Source organism: Pongo pygmaeus, chromosome 1 (assembly GCF_028885625.2).
Source record: "Pongo pygmaeus isolate AG05252 chromosome 1, NHGRI_mPonPyg2-v2.0_pri, whole genome shotgun sequence".
Lineage (NCBI taxonomy): Eukaryota > Metazoa > Chordata > Mammalia > Primates > Hominidae > Pongo > Pongo pygmaeus.
In genome coordinates, this window is record NC_072373.2 from 192661582 (window position 1) to 192684416 (window position 22835).

The 22835-nt window shown below is 55.7% G+C and overlaps 1 protein-coding gene across 1 annotated transcript; it reads left to right on the plus strand.

Annotated features, from left to right (window-relative positions):
• The first annotated feature begins 2304 nt into the window (after positions 1-2304).
• POU3F1 (POU class 3 homeobox 1) lies at positions 2305-5286 on the plus strand. Its single transcript, XM_054456318.2, has one exon. The coding sequence runs from the start codon at positions 2360-2362 to the stop codon at positions 3716-3718; it is 1359 nt and encodes a 452-aa protein (XP_054312293.1). The 5' UTR covers positions 2305-2359; the 3' UTR covers positions 3719-5286.
• The last annotated feature ends 17549 nt before the right edge of the window (positions 5287-22835 follow it).

Sequence of the window (22835 nt, forward strand, 5' to 3'; positions counted from 1 at the left end):
GCAATCCCACGCTACAGGTGGAGAAACTGAGATTTAGTTAGAGAGGGGGAATGCCTTGCCCGTCACTGAACAGCAACAATGGAAACGACCAGAGTAAACACCTATCTGAGAGCTTTACACCCCCATTGTCTCACATAACTATCTGACCTACCTTAGTGGGACAGGTGGGCTGCCTATAGTACTGCTATTCCCAACGTACAGGAAGGAAAACCAAGAGCTAAGAAGGCTGGACCAGAGTTACTCCTGCCCAGAGAGATGATAGCAGCTCCAGGTTGAAAGCCCAAGCTTCAGTATCACACAGGCCTGGTTAGGGCCGGCACAAGCAGGGACTTCACTGTGGAATTCCCAGTCTTCCTCCTACCTCCCAGGCCTGGGAAAGGGGAAAGACCTGGGCTGCCTCACGGTGACCATTCCCTGGGCCAGAGTCCAGGAAAGCCCAGTATCTCTAGCTAGGTTCAGACACAGAGCTCCATCGCAGCTCTTACAGCTAGGGTGGGACCACGGAGCCTGCTCAGGACAGTGGCCAATGGCTGGATAAGGGCCCTGCTCTGTCCCACTCCTTCCCTGGCTGGTCCTAGGGCATTCAGGGCCCACATAATCAAAGTCTGTGCCCAGGGTGACCCCTGTCACTGTCAACTCTGTCCCAGCCGCCCTAGATCGTTCCAATGGCAGCTGCCACCTGAGCCCCCAGCAACTTTTTTCACACTAAGGCTTTATTCCACAGACCTGACTTGCGCAGTGGGGCCCTAGCTGGGCCCCCAGCTCAGTTCTGTGATCTGGGACCCCAGGGCCCTGTAAGCTATAAATCCACTTGAGGCAAGATCCAGGAGAGAAAAGAGGGAGGACTGGCAGCTGAAGACTCCCTGGGACCCAAGCATCGGTGTGGGGAAGAGGAGAAAACACAGTTCAGTACCCTCAGCCTGGGGCCCAAGGTCGGGTAAGAAGGCACAGAGGAACTGCAGTGAGGTCCGACTCCACTCAAGATCCTTCAGGGAGTCCTCAAGGGCTGGGGCGTGAGGAGGTAGCTGAATTCCACTGCCCACCTTTCCAACAAGGCCTCCTCAATCTCAATTCCCTTTTCAGCAGCTCCAGGCAACTCCGGGCAAAGTCCAGCCCGGGGCTCTTCGCGAGGCTGGACAGCTCCCGGCCTGCACGCCAGATTTCTGGAGTGCCCGCGCCCCTTCCCTGAGCCCATCTTTCTCCTCTCCTCTCCCGGGGCGTGATCCCACCACGACCACAGCCGATGAGCCGTTCAAGCTGGGAGAAGGAGCGAGAAGGCTGCAGCGGCGCAGGTCAGATACCCCTGGGCCCAACGTCCACCCCCCACTAGCGCCCTTGCCAGCAGCGTTTTCCCCGGAGCCACAGTCTCCACCTCGAGATCTCCTTCTGGAACCCCGGAGCGCGGCCGGGTACCAGGGGCTCGCGTAGGACTGTAGAACCGCTGCCGCCCGCCGTCCCAGCCCCAGCTGCCCGCGCGGTACTCACCTGGGCCGCAGTGCCCGGGAGAAGGGGTGCCCGCGCGAGGCGTGAAGCCCGAGTCCGTCCGACTCCGCCCGCACCGGACGCGCTCTCAGGGCAGAGGAGGTCGGCGGAGTTGTGACGCTGGGACTAGAGGGAGGAGAAGGAAAGCCGAGACGGGCCGGGCAGACGCGCCGAGGAGCGCCCAGTGCACGCTGGCAGCCGCGGGAGGCGAGGCGGGCGCGGTGAGCAGTCGCGCCGGAACCGAGCCGCGAATCCGCGCCGCCTCGCGCTAGCAGCCGCCAGGACCCGCGGGAATCCTGGTCCGCAGGCAGCGGTACTGAGGAGGGAGGGGCGCGGGGCTGAGCCGCTTCTCGGAGCCCGAGCGCCTCCCGGAGCCCGCAATCCCTGCTGCCCGGGCGGGATGCGGGCAGGAATTCAGCTCGCGTGGAATGCGGGACCGGCCGGGCTCAGAGTCTCCAGCGCTGGAGGAAAGCGGGGCCCACACAGCCAGGACGAGAGGGGGTGCGGTCCCAGGGCCACCCCCGCGCCACTCCCCACGTGGCGGCCGCGCCCCCGGGGCGTGAGTGTGTACGCGGACGGTAGGGGGGCCGTGAATGAAGCCCCAGTGGCCAATCAGCACGGCCGGCGCGCGGGACCCCGGGAGCGACGCCCAATGGAGAGCTCTGGGCGGCCGGGCAGGGCGGCGGGCGGGCGCGGGGGGCGGGGGCCGGGCCGGGGAGGCGGGAGGCGGCTCCGCGGGCAGCCAATGGGCGGCGGGCGGGGTGGGGCTCCGGAGCGCCGAGCGGGTCGGGGCTTTAAGCCGGCGGAGCGAGGCGGCGGGGCCCGCAGACGGAGCGGAGCGGCGGCGGCGGCGGCGCGGCGCAGGGCGCGGGGCGGCATGGCCACCACCGCGCAGTACCTGCCGCGGGGCCCCGGTGGCGGAGCCGGGGGCACCGGGCCGCTCATGCACCCGGACGCCGCGGCGGCAGCGGCGGCGGCGGCGGCCGCCGAGCGATTGCACGCAGGGGCCGCGTACCGCGAAGTGCAGAAGCTGATGCACCACGAGTGGCTGGGCGCGGGCGCGGGCCACCCCGTGGGCCTAGCGCACCCCCAGTGGCTACCCACGGGAGGAGGCGGCGGCGGCGATTGGGCCGGCGGCCCGCACCTAGAACACGGCAAGGCGGGCGGCGGCGGCGGCACCGGCCGAGCCGACGACGGCGGCGGCGGCGGAGGTTTCCACGCGCGCCTGGTGCACCAGGGGGCGGCCCACGCGGGCGCGGCATGGGCGCAGGGCAGCACGGCGCACCACTTGGGCCCGGCCATGTCGCCGTCGCCCGGGGCCAGCGGGGGCCACCAGCCCCAGCCGCTCGGGCTGTACGCGCAGGCGGCCTACCCGGGGGGCGGCGGCGGCGGCCTGGCCGGGATGCTGGCGGCGGGCGGTGGCGGCGCGGGGCCGGGCCTGCACCACGCGCTGCACGAGGACGGCCACGAGGCGCAGCTGGAGCCGTCGCCGCCGCCGCATCTGGGCGCCCACGGACACGCACACGGACATGCACACGCGGGCGGCCTGCACGCGGCGGCGGCGCACCTGCACCCGGGCGCGGGCGGAGGCGGCTCATCGGTGGGCGAGCACTCGGACGAGGATGCGCCCAGCTCGGACGACCTGGAGCAGTTCGCCAAGCAGTTCAAGCAGCGGCGCATCAAGCTGGGCTTCACGCAGGCCGACGTGGGGCTGGCGCTGGGCACGCTCTACGGTAACGTGTTCTCGCAGACCACCATCTGCCGCTTCGAGGCCCTGCAGCTGAGCTTCAAGAACATGTGCAAGCTCAAGCCGCTGCTCAACAAGTGGCTGGAGGAGACCGACTCGTCCAGCGGCAGCCCCACCAACCTGGACAAGATCGCGGCGCAGGGCCGCAAGCGCAAGAAGCGCACGTCCATCGAGGTGGGGGTCAAAGGCGCGCTCGAGAGCCACTTTCTCAAGTGCCCCAAGCCCTCGGCGCACGAGATCACCGGCTTGGCAGACAGCCTGCAGCTGGAGAAGGAGGTGGTGCGCGTCTGGTTCTGCAACCGGCGGCAGAAGGAGAAGCGCATGACCCCCGCGGCCGGCGCGGGACACCCGCCCATGGACGATGTATACGCGCCTGGGGAGCTAGGGCCTGGCGGGGGCGGCGCATCGCCACCCTCCGCGCCCCCGCCGCCCCCGCCGGCGGCGCTGCACCACCACCACCACCACACACTGCCCGGCTCGGTGCAGTGACCCCGCGGGCCGGGCCCCCGCCGGCGCGCTGCAGGGCGCGGGCGCGCAGCCCGCCCGCGCGGCCTGGACTCTTTTTGTTCGGTTGCTTTGGATTTTACAAAAAAAAAAAAAAAAAAGCCCAGAAACTTTCGAACAAAACCAAACGCCCGGACGACCCTCTCCGGTGAGCGGCGAAGACGGCCCGGTAGGCTGCGTCGCCCGAGCCCAGGGAGAGAGGAGCGAAGATCCGGAACTCGCCAACTCACCCCGGGCATCCTGCCCGCCGCCTGCTCTCTGCCCCCATCCCCTCGACGACCCCCGCCCCTGCCCCCCGGGCTGTTCGGGGCCGGATCCCGGCAGCGGCCTCCCCAAAGCGACAGGTAACGCGGTGCGGGGTTAGGGATTCCCCGGGAGAGAGGACGAAGCGAGGAGAGTTCTCCATCCCCTCTCCCCGCGTGGACTCCTGAGCCTGCGGGTCCAGGGTGGGGGGCTGTCACTTTATTCGCTACACGCCTCTTCTCTCCTATAAGGATGCGCCCCACCCCCTTTTCCCCTTTCTCCGGGCTTGGTTTTTTACGGTTTTTATTTATTCGTGGAGCCTCTCGGCTCCTGGGGTCCTTCTAACTCCGCCCGCGCCCTTAATTTAAATCGCTGTATACTGTATTTATCGGGGCCCCGGAGGGGAGGTCGCGAGAGCCGCGTCTGTGTATAAAAGCAGGAAATAGCCAAAGCTTTAATCTAGCCTAATTTATTTTTCCCCTTATATTTCCCTACCCTCCCCCACACACACACAAAAAAAAAAGCAAAAAAAAAAAACTAACAAAAAAATATTCGGGTGTTCATTTTTCGTTTCGTTTCATCCGAGCCCCGGCTTGGTTCCCGGCCACGCCGGAGGGGTCTGCGCTCCCACACACCCAGACGGGAAGGGGCTTCTGCCCTACTGCAGACCTACCGCCGCACAGCGGGGCCCCTGCTCCCCGCGGGGCCCTGCCCTCCTGGCCACACCAAACGAAACTTGGAAAAGTTAGAGAGATTGTTTTTTAACCAGCTGTAGAAATAAGCCGTTCCCTGAGAACCCGCCGCCTGATTCCCTGCAGCTTCCCTCTGCTCCCTTTCCAGCTCGCCGGGATGCGGGATGCCAGGGGAGGCCGGGAGAGAAATTCCCCAAGTTTGGGGTGAGGTGGGAACCATGTAAATATGTGAGATATGTACACACTGGCGGGGAGAAGAAACATTTTGTGCTTGGTTTTTATTTTTGGTTTTCCGGGTTACCCTTCCTTCCTACCCTAAAGGATTTTGTACACTGACTAATCCGAAAAAGATATTTTAATATGATTTCCGAATTTCTGACCCATCTCTGTTTATTTTCTGGATGCGTTTGGAGCTTCCCCCTTCTCCGTTTCTTCTTCTGTTTGTTAAGGTTTGAATTTAAATTTTGTTATTTTATTTTTATTATTTTTTGAAACAATGTTTCGGTGCATTCTCTTTGTATCTTTATTGCAAAAAAAAATAATGTAGACTGGGAAGTTCCCTTTATATTTATGTTATAGTAAATATTTTATTACTCACATAAACATGTACCCCAGGGCTGTGTCCTGTCCTTTTTACTGCTAGGGCTGGGTGGGTTTTGGGGTGAAGCGATGGGATCCCCTGCTTCACCTCCCTAAAGTTCTGATCTCACTAAGAGAGATCTTGGCGGAAGATGACTCTGCAGACCTTCCAGGTGGATATCAGGACATGAGCAACAGTTGGGCCGCTGCCTCAGGTGCATCAGTTTAGGGAAGATGAAGCTGCCTCGTGTCCCCCTGTCGTAGACAGACTCTCCTAGACCAAACCAGGGCCTGGGACAGTGAGCCAAAGACACCACATGGAATTCAGATCAGCCATCGTTCATGCACAACTCAACTGCTCTTCTCCGCCAAGAAAGAAGCCTGCCTCGGCCTGGGTCACCAGCCTAGAATCTATAATCCCCCCACCTGATACCTCAACCCCCAACTTTCATTTCACCTTGCATTCTATATGAGAGGTCTGAGCCAACTTTACCATTCCCAGTCCTAGAGCAGCTGGAAGCCTGGTCAGGCCCCACCATCCTACTCCAGCAGGCTCTCCACCCAAACTCAAATGGTGCCCAAGCCCCTCTGGATGCACTGGGAGTTCTAACAGCTTAGACAGAGGTGGGTTTCATGGTCCTATGTGAGCTGGGTCAGCCTAGGGAGGGAGCCCTGCCAATTTGCTTGGGCAAAGCCGGTCTTATGTCTCTGCAAACAAACCACTGTCCCAGCTTCTCTTGGGGAGAAGTGGAGGCACGAGCAACTGTGCTACCAGAAAGACCTGATATCTTCTCTCCAAGGGTGGGTACCCAAGACCCTCACCACCACCACCACTGCAGGGAGTGATAGGAAGGAGAGCACAGACCTTCTCAGATGCTGTCTTCTGGAGTGAGTCAGGATATCTGGGGGCAGATCTGGTTCCTGGTGCGGAGCTCCAGACTACCTGGGTTCCAGTCAAGACCTTATTTTCTCCTTTAAAACAACCCTTCTTAAAAATACTAATAAAAGAGCTCTTCCTGCTTCCTCCGTAGACACAGTTCTTTTCCCCTCTCAGGAGAAGCCACATGCGGTTTCTCTTTCTTTGTGAAGCCAAAGCTTGAAGGCACAATCTCTTAGCTGGGGAGAAAGTTGACCCTAGTGAGGGGGTGTGTAGGGCCCCTCCTGCCAGGGAAGCAGCCCAAGTCCAGGCCTGTAAGAGGCCTGGGCTCTAGCTGACGGTGTCAGGGATGTCCAGAGAGGTGTCCTCAGGGCCCCAAGTTGGTGCTCCCTGGAGGGGCTAGGGCCTCAGGATGACTGTGCCATGCTGAGAGTTCCTGGTAACTTTCTGCGCTCGGCCCTCACTCTTGGGGGGAATTGTCTCTGCAAGTACAAAGGCTGCCTCTGCTTCCAGAGGCCCAGCCCCTCACTCCCTGCTCCTTTTTTCTTCTCCTCCTCAGTTCAGTCCAGCCAGGTGAGCGAATAGCCCTGTAATTGGCACCTGTGTCCCAGCCATTCCCCACACTGGTGGGCCAGGTACCCTTCCCTCCCATGTTTCCTAAAGAGGAAGCTGGCAACATACCGGCCAGCTGGGCAATGGCATAGCCAGGAACCACTGACCACCCTGCCTCAGCCTCTCATTTCCTACTCCACCAAGTACAAAACTTTGAAGCCGCCACACACTCCTCCCTGCTCCCTCATTTCTCCATTCCTGGATTTGTCCCAGCCTCAAGGCTCTGAAATGGAAGCAAATGAAGCTGAGAGCTCCCGCCGCCTGCGCGGCTCAGAGCCTCAGCAGGTTTTGAGGTTGGAAAGGGCCACCGGGAAGATGAGGCCTTTCACCGGCCTCTGTCTGCAGCTGACACCAATTGATTGATTGATTTCCTAATTGTCTGCTTAATCCTCTACAAGAGGGTGGGTTTATTATTTAAGCAAGTCAACTCAAAAACAGCAAAACAAAGCAGCCTCCCAAGAACAAGCAGCAGCTGAGGAGTAGAACAAAAAAATGAAAAAAAAAAAAAGTGGAAAAGGGGATGGAAGAAAATCTTTTACTTTGCAAGGATTTGGCTTAATGAGACACCAGCGTGGGATAGCTACCCAGTGATCAACCCCTTGGTCGCAGAAAGCCCCTAGACGGTAGGAATCTCAGCACTTTATAAGAAAGAGAAATCTTTTTCCCTGGATAGAATAGAGTTAGGACAAGCACAGCCAACTGTGGGCTTGATGCAGTCTCTCCGTCCCAAGGGTATGTATATCTACCTGCTTATGCCTGAGAGCCTCAGACTTCCTTTTGTTCAGGAGAGGTATGTGTCCCTAGCATCGACCTCCAAGGAAGTCCAAGCTTTCCCTAGCATATTGAGAATTTTCTGATTCCATCTCCTTCCGTATCTCACTTGAGCAAAATTATTGTTTATGTCGATGTGGCCACAGATTATGGTAGTTAGAACTCTCTCCTCATGTGAACCTCTGCAAGTTAGTGTAAGAATTTGTGTGTATGCTGTTGTGTGTGCAAAGCCACAGCCAATCCCAGAGGTAGGAGAGGGAAAAGAAAACCCAGGCTACACTGCTAATGCTTTGAGCAGGAAGAACATTTGTAGAATGGAGGTTGGCCAATACCAAAAGGAAGGAAAATGGTCATCTTAGTCACCTGTGGTCATCAAGGCAAACCCAGAAGGTACCCTGCCTTGAGGCGTGAGGACATTATATTCTCCCCCACCTACTGCCCAGAAGGTTGCACTAGTTTATATGTTGCATGCCTTAGGTCCTATGCAATCATCCCTTGACCTTAGGACTTGACTGGATGTCCATAGGACTAACTGACCCCCAATCGCAGTTGCCCACTTAGAGCCGTTTAGAACTCATCCTCCCCTGGAGAGGCTCTGGGCCTCCAATGACACACCCAGGGCCAGGCTGCCTCCCTCCCTGGAACTTTCCCTAGCAGGGCCTCAGCTCCAAAAAGGAGATCCACCTAAGCAGAGGGTGGAGTGAAAGGAGACTGGTTATCAGGCCTAGTTGCTCTCCTAAGCTCAGCCAAGATGATCTACCCAGGGCCTCTGGCTCGGAGACTAAGACCAGAGGTAGCTGGATGAGCCATCCGTTTTGTCCCTGCCTGTCACATTTGAAGGCTCTGGAGTTGAAATGGTGTTTGGCCATTTAGGGCTCCCCTTGCTGCTTCTTGAGGCCTCCGTGTGGGAGGACTGCCCTCTATTGGTCCCTGAACTGGGACCTGGTAGCAGTTACCAGAGCCACCTTGAACCTAAGCATGCCCTCAAAAAGTCAGCTTCAAGTGGGCTCTTCGAGAAGGACTGCCAGTTAGAGCAGAGGCAACTTTAGCCTCCAAAAGAAGCAAGCCTGCCTCTCTCTCTCTCTCTCTCTCTCACACACACACACACACACACACACACACACACACTAATCCATGACCCTTCCCTCTCATCTTCCACCCCACCCATTCACATAGCCACTCTCAGAAACCCACAATCATACACCACCTCCTCTCTCTCTCTCCACTCATCCCCATCCCCATCACTCCTCCCCTCAACTAGTTAAAACCCCAATCCAGGCTCTCACCACCTTGCTCACTCACACGCATGCTAAGACACCCGTGGTCACACCCAAACCACAGTTTGGGCGCTCTAAGACCAGCTTTCTGGTCTTTGGCACTGAGCTCTTGAGAGTCACTAAGTACCTGGCACATGTAATATTTGATTAAGCACACACGGCCATCCTTTGCAACATTTGACCTGGTCCCCTTCTCTCAGGATTTCCAAGCACTTGCCCCTAAACTGCTTTCCAAACACATTCCTGTCCATCATTGTCCCAGCTCCTCCCAGATCTCTTCCTGCTCCTTTCAGATAATTAAAGTTAGGCTGTGTGTTTGTATGTATGTGTGATCTTATTTTTTAAACACACACCCCCACACATACATATGCGTGTATATATACAAACACACACAGCAATTAGATCTATCCATTCCTGCCGTAGTCCTTCTTGTGCAGTAAAACCTCAGCTATGCATATGCCCCCACATTGCTATGCAATGAACCCAGCATCACCTAGTCACGGGCTCCTGATGTCACACACACACACACACACACACACACACGTGCGCACGCGCGCGCACGCACTGTGGCACATTCACTTGGTTACATTGGTCTTTCTCCAAGGGCATGACCCACCTCCCACTACCCACCCCGCTCCTGGGCATCTGAGTGGGTTCTCCTCAGATGACCTGAGTACCAGGAGAGCTTTGCTCCAATCCCTGCCCCCAACACACACACACCAGTGGACATGTCTCCTGCTGAGCCTGACCAGGGTGGGTCTGGGTATTATTAGGCTGCAGAGACAGCACGGAGGCATATGGTCTCGTACACAAGAAATAATGTTCATGTTAAATCAGACCTCATGCATAATGCATGGTGCCTGATCTCACATTATTTTGGGTGTTCGTCAAAATCAGTGTTCTTTCTTATGAGGGCTCCTGAAAAGAAGTGAAAAGGCATTTGCTAATTACACCCACAGCCTGGACCCAGAGAGCTAGGAGTGCCCCCGGGAGCCTCCCTCTGGCCCCACTTCACCCACCAGTGGGTCCCATCCCTCTGCCCCACTCTGTCTTCCCACTTGGAAGGAGGGGCTGCCTGGGGTTTGTGGCAGGCGTAAGGCCCCGTGTTATTTTTATTTCTTTTCTCTCAGCTCTCTGTCCCTGGAGGGTTCTGGGGAATAGCAGTGGCTCTGTCGCTCTCACACCCGATTCATTTGCCGTTTTATGAACTCCCCGTTGATTCATCGCCTCCCTAAGTCAATGATTCACTCCTGATGGCTTTTCAGAAATCCTTCTTCAAAGGCTCCAGATTATTCAGCTCTGAGCAAGAGCAAGAGCTGGAGCAGACCTGGACCCTGCGTTACCACTGCTCCGTGGCCTGGAATGGGATATTGTCCCCATCCTTGGGCCTTCCCTGGAGCTGGGCTGGCCTGGAGAGGAGGGATTGCTCCATCCACACAGAAGCTGGTAGAGCTGACCCAAGCAGCTCATGGACAGACCTAGCCCATGGCCAGGCACCCTCCAGCCTCTGTGGGTCACCTGCCTTTTCCCCTTGTCATCACAGTCCCTCCAGAAGGTATCCACGCCTCCGAGGAGGTAGAGAGCAGAATGGTGAAAGACAGGGGCTCTGGGACCAGACACCTGAGCACAAATCCTGTCTCCACTTCCTATCAGTTTTGTGACTTTAGGCCAACTACCTACATTTCTGTGCCCCCATTTCCTGGTATGGTAACAAAGGCAGTTCCCTGATCATAGAGTTGTTTTGAGAATTAAGTGGGATAATATGCATATAGAGTTTACATAAGTGATGAATAAATGAAAGCTGGTTTTTTTGTTGTTGTTGGTTTTTTTTTTTTTTTTGGAGACGAAGTTTCCCTCTGTGGCCGAGGCTGGAGTGCAGTGGTGCAATCTTAGCTCACTGCAACCTCCACCACCTGGGTTCACGCCATTCTCCTGCCTCAGCCTCCCCAGTAGCTGGGATTATAGGTGCCTGCCACCACACCTGGCTAATTTTTGTATTTTTTTAGTAGAGACAGGGGGGTTTCACCATGCTGGCCAGGCTGGTCTCAAACTCCTGACCTCAGATGATCCACCCACCTCAGCCTCCCAAAGTGCTGGGATTACAGGTGTGAGCCACCATGCCCGGCCTGAAAGCTGTTTTATTGTGAGGCCTGAACAGGGCATTGTGCAGAAACAAGTGAACAGGGAAGAAAACCATAATGTAATGAACTTTTACCACGGACCCCACTCTGTCCAAGGCATTCTGAGATACTTTCCCATCACTCCTTTGTGCTTTATTTTCACTACTTCACATTAATTATTTGTATTTTATAGATGAGGAAAGTGGTACCCAGAGTGACTTGTCCAAGGCAGCAAGATTTGTTAATGACAGAAGCTGGGATAAAGCCCACTTTTTCTGACTCCCAGAGCCCACTCAGATGCCCTGGATATGGACCTGGGACATGGACTCCCAGGTCCATGGCACCCCCTGCTGGGGCAAACAGTGTGTTCAGTGCTTGGGTATTTGCCCAAGGCAGGGGAGGCTTCAGGACTCAGGACTGGGCCAGGGAGAAAAGCTGGGGACCAAGGGTGATAGGGTAAAGCTGCCCCTCCCTCCACTAACCCACTATCAGTGTGTATTTTGAAAACAGAGAGACTCGTTTTTATCTATCTCTGTGCTCAACATAGGGCTCTTCTCTTTCTCTGTGCTCAACTTAAATCTCATGAGGCTCAAGGAAGTTGTGTAACTTGCCTGGGATCATCAAGACCGTCAGGAAGCCCTTCTGATTGATCCACTCCAAGCCTCCATATACTGCGCAGTTCCATGTAGCGCCTAAGAATGTGGGCCCTGGCAGCTGCCCAGACATTCATCCTGGCTGCACCACCTATTACCCTTGAGACTTTTGGCAAGATACTTAAGCCTTCCAAACTTCAGTTTCCTCATCGGTAAATGAAGATAATAATAGTGCCTTCTTTGTAGAATTGCTGTGAGGAGTAGATGAGAGATGATATATGTAAACACTTAGAAGACAGCCTGGCACATTGCAAGTGCACATTAAATGTTGGCTATAAAAATAATTTTATATGTACAATATATATTATTATATTATTGCTGAGTTTAAGCAGTGCAGAAAAATAATGCCCAGTGCTTCCCCGGCCTAGAATTATTTCTCTTCATTCTCAAAACCACTCCAGAAAGAAAAGCTCAAGATCCCATCCCCAGCCTACAGGTGAGGAAACTGACGCCCAAGGATATTGAGGGCCTTAACTGAGATAACCCAGAAAATTAGCGATAGATACAGTCTCTCAACCTATTCTCTACTTATGCCACTTTGTAGCATCCCCATGACCTCACTCATGTGCACTGGTCCCCTTCCATGGACTAAGGTTCTGTCCTAGGTTCTGGGGAGACAGCACTCAGAGGGTTAGGGAAGGCCTCATACAGAGTGGTACCATCAAGCTGGGTCATGAAGAATAAGTGAGTGTTTGCCTGGGGGCAAGGTGCAGGGGGGTCCTGGCTCTGGGCCTAATCCCAAAGAGCCAAAGTCACTCAGCCTGAACCCTTAGACTCCACTCATTTACTTTCTTGCCCTTCCCGGGACCCTTCCACCAGTGGCCCCTTTCCCCCTCCTTTAACTCCAGCACAGAAAATTCAACTCAGGGTCAAAGACCCTGTGGAGTCACACACCGTAAGACTAAGTCTGTCTATAGATTCCTTTAGGTCTCAATTCCTGCTTCTTCTGCATCTCTGCCCAGAGGTTGACCACCAAAACATGCCACAGCACAACCAAGCCTCAAAGGTGGTGCCCAGGTACCTGCATCCAGGCCTCACTCCACTGTTCATCCCAAGTTGGGTCATTTGTCATCCCTGGACCTCAGTGTATGAAACAGGCATTCTCCCATTCATTCCTCCATCCATCTATTCTACATCCATCCACTCACCCATTCATCAACCCACCCACCCATCCACTCATCCATCTACCCACTCATCCACTCACCCATTCATCCATCCACCCTTCAACTACCTATTCAACCACTTACCCATGCATCTACCATCCGCTCATCCAATCATCCAATTTAACAACCAGGCCCTATGTTGAGCACAAAGATAGATAAGACCAGTCCCTCCATTCTCAGAACACTCCTAGATTAGTCTCTTCCCTTCCCTAACTCTGAAGTCATATACGGTAGGTATACGAGGGCCTACATGAAAAAATTGGGAGGAAACAATGAAGTTGATTGTTGCATCTATGCATCCTGTGTGTCAGAGACTGGGAACCTCCAGGCCCCACTCATTTCTTGAGGGCCCCACAGAAAGTGTTGTCCATATGGACTCTGCATGGCCCTAGGACTCCCCTTAGCTCTATTTTTTTTTTCTCTGTTGTCAAGGCTGGAGTGCAGTGGCGTGATCATAGCTCACTGCGACTTTGAACTCCTAGGCTCAAGCAATCCTCCCACCTCAGCCTCCCAAATAGCTAGGGCTACAGGGTACAGGCATGTGCCACCACAGCTGGCTAATTTTGTTTTCTTTCTGTAGAGACAGGGTGTCTCACTAGGTTGCCCAGGCTAGTCTCCATCTCCTGGCCTCAAGCAATCCTCCCACCTTGGCCTCCCAAAGTGCTGGATTACAGGTGTAAGCCACCGTGCCCAGCCTCCAATTCCTTACTCCAGGGACGCAAGTGCTAACCTAAACTGGAGGGATTTCAAAGGAAGTGGGGAAGAGGAAGGAGTTCATGAACATAACTTCTGCCAAAACTGAAGTCACCAATGGGACTCGGTTTCCGTCAGAAATGGCAGCAGCATCTCCAGGAAGATATAGGGAGATATCACCACCAGCTGGGAACTGTCACCACCTAGCTGTGTGACTTTGAGCAAGACCCTGCCATTCTCTGAATCTCAGTTTCCCCAGCAGTGCAGACTGTGGGGTCTATGGGTTTTCCCAGTTTGAGGTGTTCCTCCTCAGTTCTCGCTTCCCTTCCAGCCTGGGTGGGCCTGCTCCCCTGACAATGGGGCCTCTCTGGCCGGCCCACACACGAGGCAGGGTAGGAGATGACGTGGTTGGCGTCCAGGGCCTGGAGTCCTCTGGCTATTCAACCCCCCTCCCCTGACACAAACAACCCTCAGTTGCTCCCCCTCCCAGGCCCAGAATCTGGGCACAGCTGGGGCCTGCTCTGCCCTGGCCACCCCATGAATCATCCCTCTATGGTCCCCGGGGGAGTGGTCCAGGGAGCATCCTACGCCCCACACGGGGTGAGGGCCAGAATCTCGGCCCTCAAGCAGGCAGTGTCCACAGGAACAATGGGGGCCTGTGGCTAACAGCCGGAATGCAGCCATTGTCCAGCCCTGGCCCCCAACCCCAAGGCCTCAGGTCCCCAGGCTGGGCAAGCTGGCGTGGGTCGGTGCGTCAGGCGCTCGTGTGCCAGGGCCGGGGACACATGGCCTCCTACTTCCCCTCACTGGGGAAGTAGGTGGGTAGGCTGATGGGCCAGACCCACCTCCACACCCAGCCTCACAAAGAGTCCCATGCACAGGGTGAAGAGAGGCAAGATGGGGTGGATGGAGCAGACTCTTGGCAAAGGGGCCTAGCAGCTCTAAGACCCCAGCTACACATCACAGTGGGGAGGGGACCACATTAGAATAATGCAGATTAGAGTGGGGTTGCTATAGTGATGCATGAGGGCAATACATCTAGGGAGCCCAGCCCCTTGGTGATGTATGACTCTGCCTGGCTGTGGGGAGCAGGGGGAGGGGATGTGTCCCACCCCAGCCTCCAAGGGGAGAGCTGACACCAAACATTCTCTTCACCTGGGGGAGAACATCTGCCTTGAACTCCAAATATAGACATCTCAGAATCCTGTCAAGACTGAAGGAGACGCCCTTCCAACCCAACCTCAAACATCTCACTTTAGTCCACGTTCAACTCAGCTCCAACTTCAAATCCCAGCTCTAGCCTCAGCCCTGGCCTCTGCCCATCCTCAAACTCAGCCCCATGGAGTCATACAAAGCCACCATCCCAGCCCCTTCAGGCCCTGTCCTTTCCACTCCACTGCTAAGGACCATTCCCATACTGTCTCCCCCAGTACCTGAGGAGATTCAGAGGACTCTATGCAGGGTGGCAGCCAAAGGACACAAAAGGGAGGAGGTAGGATCACCCAGAAACACTACTCGGCCACACCACCTGAAGCTGTTAATTTGAGAGAAGCCTGGAGAGTTTGAGGGCACATGTGCTGTCCCCTCTCACCCAGATGCCTCCTCATGCCCATGCCTGGGTGCCCCACCCTCATCTCATCCCAGGCGGGAGCTTAGCTTCCTGCCCCAAACTCTCAGGGCAACCAGAAAGGTTTAGGGGTGGACCAGCCCTAGTGAGAAAATTGGATGGTGCTCCCAGCAAAGGAGTATTCACCAGAAAAGCTTCACACAATATATGTAATATGACAAAGTTGGGCCTTGGGCTTCCTTTCAGCTGCTGTGTCATTCACACTGGTTTGCCCCTTCTCTGAGGCCCTGGACCTCAACCTCCTGGGGACTTCAGGGGAATAGTCTCTTCAGATAAACCCCTTTGCTACATCCACCTTAGCATCTTGGCGAGGGAAGAGGTGGGGCAGATAAACCCCTTCAATAATCCTAAGTGTGGGCTGGTTGCGGTGGCTCACGCCTGTAATCCCAGCAGTTTGGGAGGCCGAGGTGGGTGGATCACCTGAGGTCAGGAGTTTGAGACCAGCCTGGCCAACATGGTGAAACCCCGTCTCTACTAAAAATACAAAAAAAAAAATTAGTTGGGCGTGGTGGCAGGCGCCTGTAATCCCAGCTACATGGGAGGCTGAGGCAGGAGAATCGCTTGAACCCAGGAGGCAGAGATTGCAGTGAGCTGAGACCGCACCATTGCACTCCAGCCTGGGCAACAAGAACGAAACTGTCTCAAAAAAAAATTAATTAAAAATAAATAAATAAAAAATAATAATCCTAAGTGTGGCCCAGGCATGGTGGCTTATGCCTGTAATCCCAGCAATTGGAGAGGCTGAGGTGGAAAGATCACTTGAGCCCAGAAGTTTGAGACCAGCCTGGACAACATAGCAAGACCCCATATTTACAAAATATTTTACAAATTAGCTAGGTATGGTGGTGTGCACCTGTAGTCCCAGCTATTTGGGAGGCTGAGGTGGGAGGATCACTTGAGCCCAGGAGGTCAGGGCTGCAGTGAGCCACAATCGCATCACTGCACTCCAGCCTGGGCAACAGAGTGAGACCCGGTCTCAAAAAGATTAAAAAAAAAATGACACTCTGGCTCTGTCACAGCTCTGGTTCCATCACAGCTCTGGTTCTGTCACAGCTCTGGTTCCAGCCTGAGCTGGAAGATGCTGACCATAGAAGTCACCTCTCCCACCAGAGGAGGATACAGGTCAAAGGACAAGGCAGAGCAGGGAGCACTGCCCTCCACATGAGCACGTGCATCCACTCCCATGCACACACATGCAGAGGCACACGCACATACACCTTGGCCCCATCCGTGGTGGTATCCCCACAGTGGAAAAAACTCAGTCTTTTTTTTTTCTGTCACCCAGGCTGCAGTGCAGTGGCCCGATCTCTGTTCACTGCAACCTCCACCTCCTGGGTTCAAGTAATTCTCCTGCCTCAGCCTCCCAAGTAGCTGGAACTACAGGTGCCCATCACTATGCTCAGATAATTTTTTTTTTTCTTTTGAGACAGTCTTGCTCTGTCGCCCAGGCTGGAGTGCAGTGGCGCGATCTCAGCTCACTGCGATTCTCCTGCCTCAGCCTCCTGAGTAGCTAGGACTACAGGCATGAACCACCACACCCAACAAATTTTTTGCATTTTTAGTAGAGATGGGGTTTCACCATGTTGGCCAGGCTGGTCTCAAACTCCTGACCTCAAGCAATCTGCCCACCTCGGCCTCCCAAAGTGCTGGGATTACAGGCATGAGTCACCACACCCGGCCTCGCCCAGCTAATTTTTGTATTTTTAGTAGAGACGGGTTTTCACCATGTTGACCAGCCTGGTCTTGAAATCCTGACCTTAAGTGATCCACCTGCCTCGGCCTCCCAAAGTGCTGGGATTACAGGCATGAGCCACCGCGCCCAGTCTTTTTTTTTTTTTTTTTTTTTACATGGAGTTTTGCTCTGTCACCCAGGCTGGAGTGCAGTGGTCCCATCTCTGTTCACTGCAACCTCCGCCTCCCGGGTTCAAGCGATTCTCCTGCCTTAGCCAGCCTCCCGAGTGGCTGGGATTACAGGCACGCGCCACCATGCCCAACTAATTTTTTTTATTTTTAGTAGAGACAGGGTTTTACCATGTTGCTCAGGATGGTCTCAAACTCCTGAGCTCAGGCAATCTGCCCACCTCAGCCTCCCAAAGTGCTAGGATTACAGGTGTGAGCCACTGTGCCTGGCTGAAACTCAGTCTTTATTCCTGATAGGGAAGAACCCAGAAAGAGGGTCTCTTCTCTCCCTTTCATCCTATGCCTCACTTCTCACAGTCACACAGACATACACTCTCACACACAAATACACACATATTGTACACATGCTCCTACACGTGGCAGAGAAAAGAGAAAGACTAAAGAAGAAGGTAGGTGGAAGACAAAGTGTGTGCCCAGAGGGCAGTTCCTGGGGAGGGAGTGTCAGGGTGCCCAGGGCATGGAGTGGGCAGGAGCCTTCATGGCTTCCTCTCTTCCCTAGCCAGCGACCAAAGGTCAGCCCAGGCAACTCAGCCACGTGCAGTCCACCCACCCTGCCTGGTCAGGTCATGTGAGACCAGGACCAAAGCCTCATTAACACTCCATTGTCTTCCAGAGCCCAGCCTTATGCTGAACCTAACAAGCCCCCTCCAGCCCAGGACTGGTTGGTGGCCCTCCAGAACCTTTGGTTCCCTCCTGAGGGACCCTCTGCAGGGGTCTCACAGTCCCTGCCTTGAGGACAAGCTGGGTGATGTTCGGCCAGATCCCAACCCTCTCTGGGACTTTACATCCCCTTTCGAGAAATGGGGAGGCGCTGGCCTTCCATTTGCACAGACAAGGCCTAGGGTGAGGAGTGGGGAGCAGGGGAAGAAGGGCCCTCTTTCTCATGTTCCCTCTGGGGGCACATACCCCATCCCATGCCACCTCCTTGCCCATTCTCCAGATGCTCAGCAGGGAAGGAGAGCACAGCAGAGGGCCGAAGCGTGGCCCTGAAGGTCATCTTGCACGTCAGCACTGGGGCAGCCCCAGAACCCCTTGCGCCCTGGCTCCCCGCCTGGACCACAACACAGGCTCCATTGACTCCTGTGCGCCCTCCTTCCCAAGATGCACACAAAGCCGTGGGCTCGTGGTTACTGCCCACGGGCCCCTGAGCCCCACAGGACCCACCCAGGGAAGGAGGCCAGAGCTGGCTGGCTGGCCGCAGCTCCCAAGGGGCTGGCAGGAGGGAAGGATCGTGCACCTACGCAAGAATCTCCTGGTTCTGGGCAGAAAGCCCTCATAGCCGACCTCTAGGCCCTGTTCTACCCAGGCTGGAATGGAGTCAAAGACCTTGAGGACCCAGCTGGGACAGATTCTCTGCCAGTGCCACCTCTACCCACCCTTCATCCTGTTTACATCTTGCAAAAACAAGGACATTCACCCCTGCCACTGAGACTAAACCTGGAGCAAAGCCGCCCTGGCCCACCCTCTGTCTCCCACAAGGGAAGTCAGGTGGGGAAAGATGCTTGTCTGGGGGAGGGGGACTGGAGGAAAGCTGGGGCTGAGAAGCTCCAGCCCCTCTGGGGGCTTCAGTTAGGGGAGGGCTACCCCAGCAGGATGACAGAGAGATGATTAAACCCACAGAGAAGATTGATAAGGGAGCTAAACAGCTGCAACTCTGCAAGGTAGGCTGGGACAAATCTCATCTTGTCCTGGCGGCACTCAAAGCACTGGGGGGCTGGGCCAGCCTGGCTGAGCTCATGACCTACACAAGCTCCAGAGCAGGAATGGGGGCAGGGGTGGCAGGCTGCTCCCACCTTCTTCCTCAGGGCCCAGCCCCCATTCCTGCCGCCTCAGAGCTCCCTCCCTGCACAACACCCATTGGCACCTAGGCGGCGTGCCCCTCCTCCCCGGTGCCCCTTCACCCACAGCACCTCCGTCTCAGCTCTCACTCTCGGTATTATTAGATGTGATTTACAGCGGAAACGCTGAGTCAGACAAACCAAGACTTCCCCAGACAGAGGCAGTGGGAGAAGAGAGGAAGAGTCCAGGGCAGCTGGCCTCCCTGGGCAGGGTCCTCAAAGGGAGTGAGGAGATGGGGACAGGGCTCCCCAGCTTCCAGGATGAGTGGGAAGTTTGCCCCTCCTGTTTCTCCTTTCTGTCCCAGGCCCAGGATCCTCATCTGGGACTCCTGGATATTCAGACCCCTTTTCTGACTCCCAGGCAGCCTCTCAGCCTCAGTCCTGCCAGCCCCTGTCTCTTCCTTGGCAAGTTTGAGAAAACAGCCCAGGGATCCTGGAGCCTGGAAACGAGGTGGTTCTGCCGGGTCCTGTTTCCTCACAGCAAGGCCCCGGTTCAGAAGGCAGCCCCTGACTCCCAGAGATGAGAAGCAGGAAAAGTGCATGGCTGGGGTCCCAGCCCCCTACTCTACAAACAGAAACATGGGCACTGTGTGCTCCTGGAGCGTCCAAGGGCCCTAGAACCAGTGGACAGCACACATTTCTGCTTCCACCTTGTGCGGAAGAGCACAGTGGGCAGGTCCGTCTCTGCTCCCCGGGGTCTCTGACTCCCTGGCAGGGAGGAACTGGGCATTGTTGCCAAAAATAAACGTTCCGTCTCCCGCTCCCTGGCTCCCGGCTCCCGCTCATTAGGATGCGTGGCGTTTGGCTGCGGTCCCACACCTTGCAGCTCATTATAAATATGCAGTCGCTGCTGGCGCTACCCCAATCATCTCTGCAATCAGAGCTTTTAATTAGGTTAATTAAATTGTATCAAATCTCGCAGGGACGCAGTTCACTGATGCTGATGAGGCAGCCAAAACAGACCCCAGCTCCTCCACTAATGAAGGCCGCTGCCTGCCCGAGCCAGGAGGGAGCAGGAGCGCATAATAAACGGGCGCGTCCTCTGGGAGGAGCTGCTGCCCAGGCCCTGAGCTCTGGGGACCTGGCAGGGGGTCTAAATCAAGCAGTCCAGGCTCCAGCTGCAGCAGAGGCTCCCACCCCAGGAGCCGGCCCCTTCACACAAGAACCAGGGCAGCTTCAGGAGCCCAGGCGCTGAGAGCCTGCCACGCTTATGGCAAACTTGAGGGGGCCCCAAAGATCCACTGACTCTGTCTGGGGCTCCTCTTTACTTCTCCCCCAGAATGGCCCAATAAGGCCAGGGCTCCCTCTCCTACACACCTATATATACACACACACATACACACACACACACGCACACACACCAGCAGTTAGCCCTGTCACTGCCCCCGGATTGTCTTATTAGCCAGAGTGGCCAGGCTGAGACTAGAAAGCCCATCCTGCCACTGCCGGCCTAGTCTCCATCTGCTATGGAGACCATCTGCCCCTGGCGGGGGACTGGGGTGGTCTACATTGCTACCAGCCAGCAAGAGGAGGGGGTGCTGCCCCCTAGGCTCCATGTGCCAGATGGACCTTCTATATTCCACCTACCACTCCACCTCAAGAACCCTCTGCCAGGGAGGGACACCTGTCCCAGACTTCCTGGGATCAAATTAGCTAGGGAGGGGAGATGGTCCCTTCCTTCCCTGGTCCCTCACCACCCTGAGTTCACTGTCCCATGCCCTGGCAATCCATCTCTGGGCACTGGAGACCACAGGCTTCAGAGCTGGAGGGCCCTGCAAAGGTCCTCCCCTGCCTATAAGCAGGAAGACAGGTGCTGCCACCTCCAAAGGGGCTGTCCCCAACACTCCACTCAGCCTGACTCCAACCCCTCCCCTTAACCCCTCCATCACTGGTCTCAGTGTCTCTGAGCAGATGAGGAGAGGATGGGGAAATTTTCAGTGCTCTCGGGACAAGTTGTTTCTGCTATAGAAGCTGGTTTTTTTGGTTTGGAAAGGTGTTTTTTTTTTCTTCTTTTTTCCACCCAGTAATGTGAAAACATGAAACCCGAAACCAACCCCCTACATTTGTCACCTCTGAGAGAAGCCTTTGGGGTAACTGGGAGAAAGCTGTAAATGAGTCAGGCTGATTCAGGGCAGGGGGGGGCTGCCCAGCTGCCTGGGGCACCACAGTTTCATTAACCCGATCTGAGCATGGCTGTCAGATGACAGATGCAGGGAGGGGAAAGGGCTTCCTTTCCATCCCCTGCTTACCCCCAAACACAGCAGTTCCCTTGATATATTCCTCTTGCCTAGAAAAAGCTGGGTCCTTAGCTCCGTTCTGGACGAGCCTCTCCTAACCACCACGCAGGAGCACAGGGCTGGACTGTGCAACCACCCCAGCCCCAAGCAGTTTGTTCCCTTTGCATCAAGCGAAGCGGACAAGATGAACAAGGAGACCTAGGTGTACGCTTCACCTAGGAGAAGTAGATTGGACAAGACTTCCTAAATGTGATGATGATGGATCCAGGAATAGGGAGCCAGGAGATTCCTTACAGGGAGCCTGAGAAGCAGGGGAGACTTTCTTCCCTCTGGCCAGAGCAGTTGAGGAAAGAACAGGCAGAAGCATGAACTAGGCAGCCTCCTCTACACTCCAACCACTCAGCAGTAGGCTTGGGAAGGGAAGCTCTGCCTCCCTTTGTTTTACAGCTTCTCTCTGATCCTTCCCTGCACTTTTTGCTGAGACAGACCTGTGGAGACCTGGTTGGGTACAGAGGGCGCACCCTCTGACCCGGGGAGGCAGCTGCACACACCCAAGAGGCCTGCCAGGTCCGCCTCAAGACAGTACTTCAGGTCCGCCCCCAATTCCTCCACTCACCTGGGGCTTTGAGCCAAGACTCCCACCCACGGTTCAGCCCACCCTTCCCCAACACCCTGCACATAAGGCTCCGGGAACTGGCACGCTGGGAGAACTTGAGCGGGGAGCCCAGCACCACACACCCACTTGCCTCACTGTTTCAAGTCCCAACAGGCCCTGGCCTCACCGGCCTCCACAGGTAGGCAGAGCGAGTCTGCATCTGTTGGCTGCCTTCCCTGCTGGAGGACGTGCAGCTGTAACTGCTCAGTGCCCCACAGTCAGCAGCATGGGGGAGAGGACAGTGAGCGACAAACAGATGCTTAAAGCTGCACGGAGGGAGACCCCTCCCAGGTCTGGGTGCAACTACCCTATGGGAAACTTGGGGCTCTGTGACAGAGCCCTCCCTGCATGGTCCTCACTAGAAACAGGAAGGAAAAGCACCTTCCTGCCCAGTTTTCCTCCTGGGGCCACACTCATCTCAAACTCAGGGTGAGAAAATCCCATTTCTTCATGGGAGCTCTCCCCCTGGCATTAAATTCAATAAGCAAACACATGCAAGTACTTCCTAAGTACAAGGACACTTCTGAAAGAAGCCAAGTGTGCTGGGTGGGTGGACACCAAGTCCCTGAGAAGGAATCCCAGCAAAGGGGCAGCAGCTCCACCTGCTGGGCCCTTTTCCACCCTAGCACCAGGAAGCAGTTAGAAATCAGAAAAAGATTGGCTAGGAGCAGTGGCTCATGCCTGTAATCCCAGCACTTTGAGAGGCCAAGGAGGGATGGATCGCCTGAGATCAGGAGTTCGAGACCAGCCTGGCCAACATGGCGAAACCCCGTCTCTGCACCTGTAATCCCAGCTACTAGAGAGGCTGAGGCAAGAGAATCGCTTGAATCCAGGAGGCGGAGGTTGCTGTGAACCAAGATCGCACCACTGCACTCCAGCCTGGGTGACAGAGCGAGACTCCGTCTCAAAGAAAAAGATGAACTTATTCAAGAATAAAGCTAGGGCTTGACACTCTCCTGCTTTGGTGGGAAGGGCCCTAGGATGAGGCAACAGACTAAGACTGAGCCAGGCTTAATGAATTCTCTGTTGGACAGACCTGAAGGGTCCACATCACCATAGAACTGCTGTTTGGAGACTTGGTTTGTACAAGAGACCTGAGCCAAACAAGTCCTGACTCAGAAAAGCCCTCCAGCTCGACAGGCTGC

Coding starts and splice junctions, on each gene's coding strand:
- POU3F1 (XM_054456318.2), top strand. CDS start 2,360: ATGGCCACCACCGCGCAGTACCTGCCGCGGGGCCCCGGTGGCGGAGCC.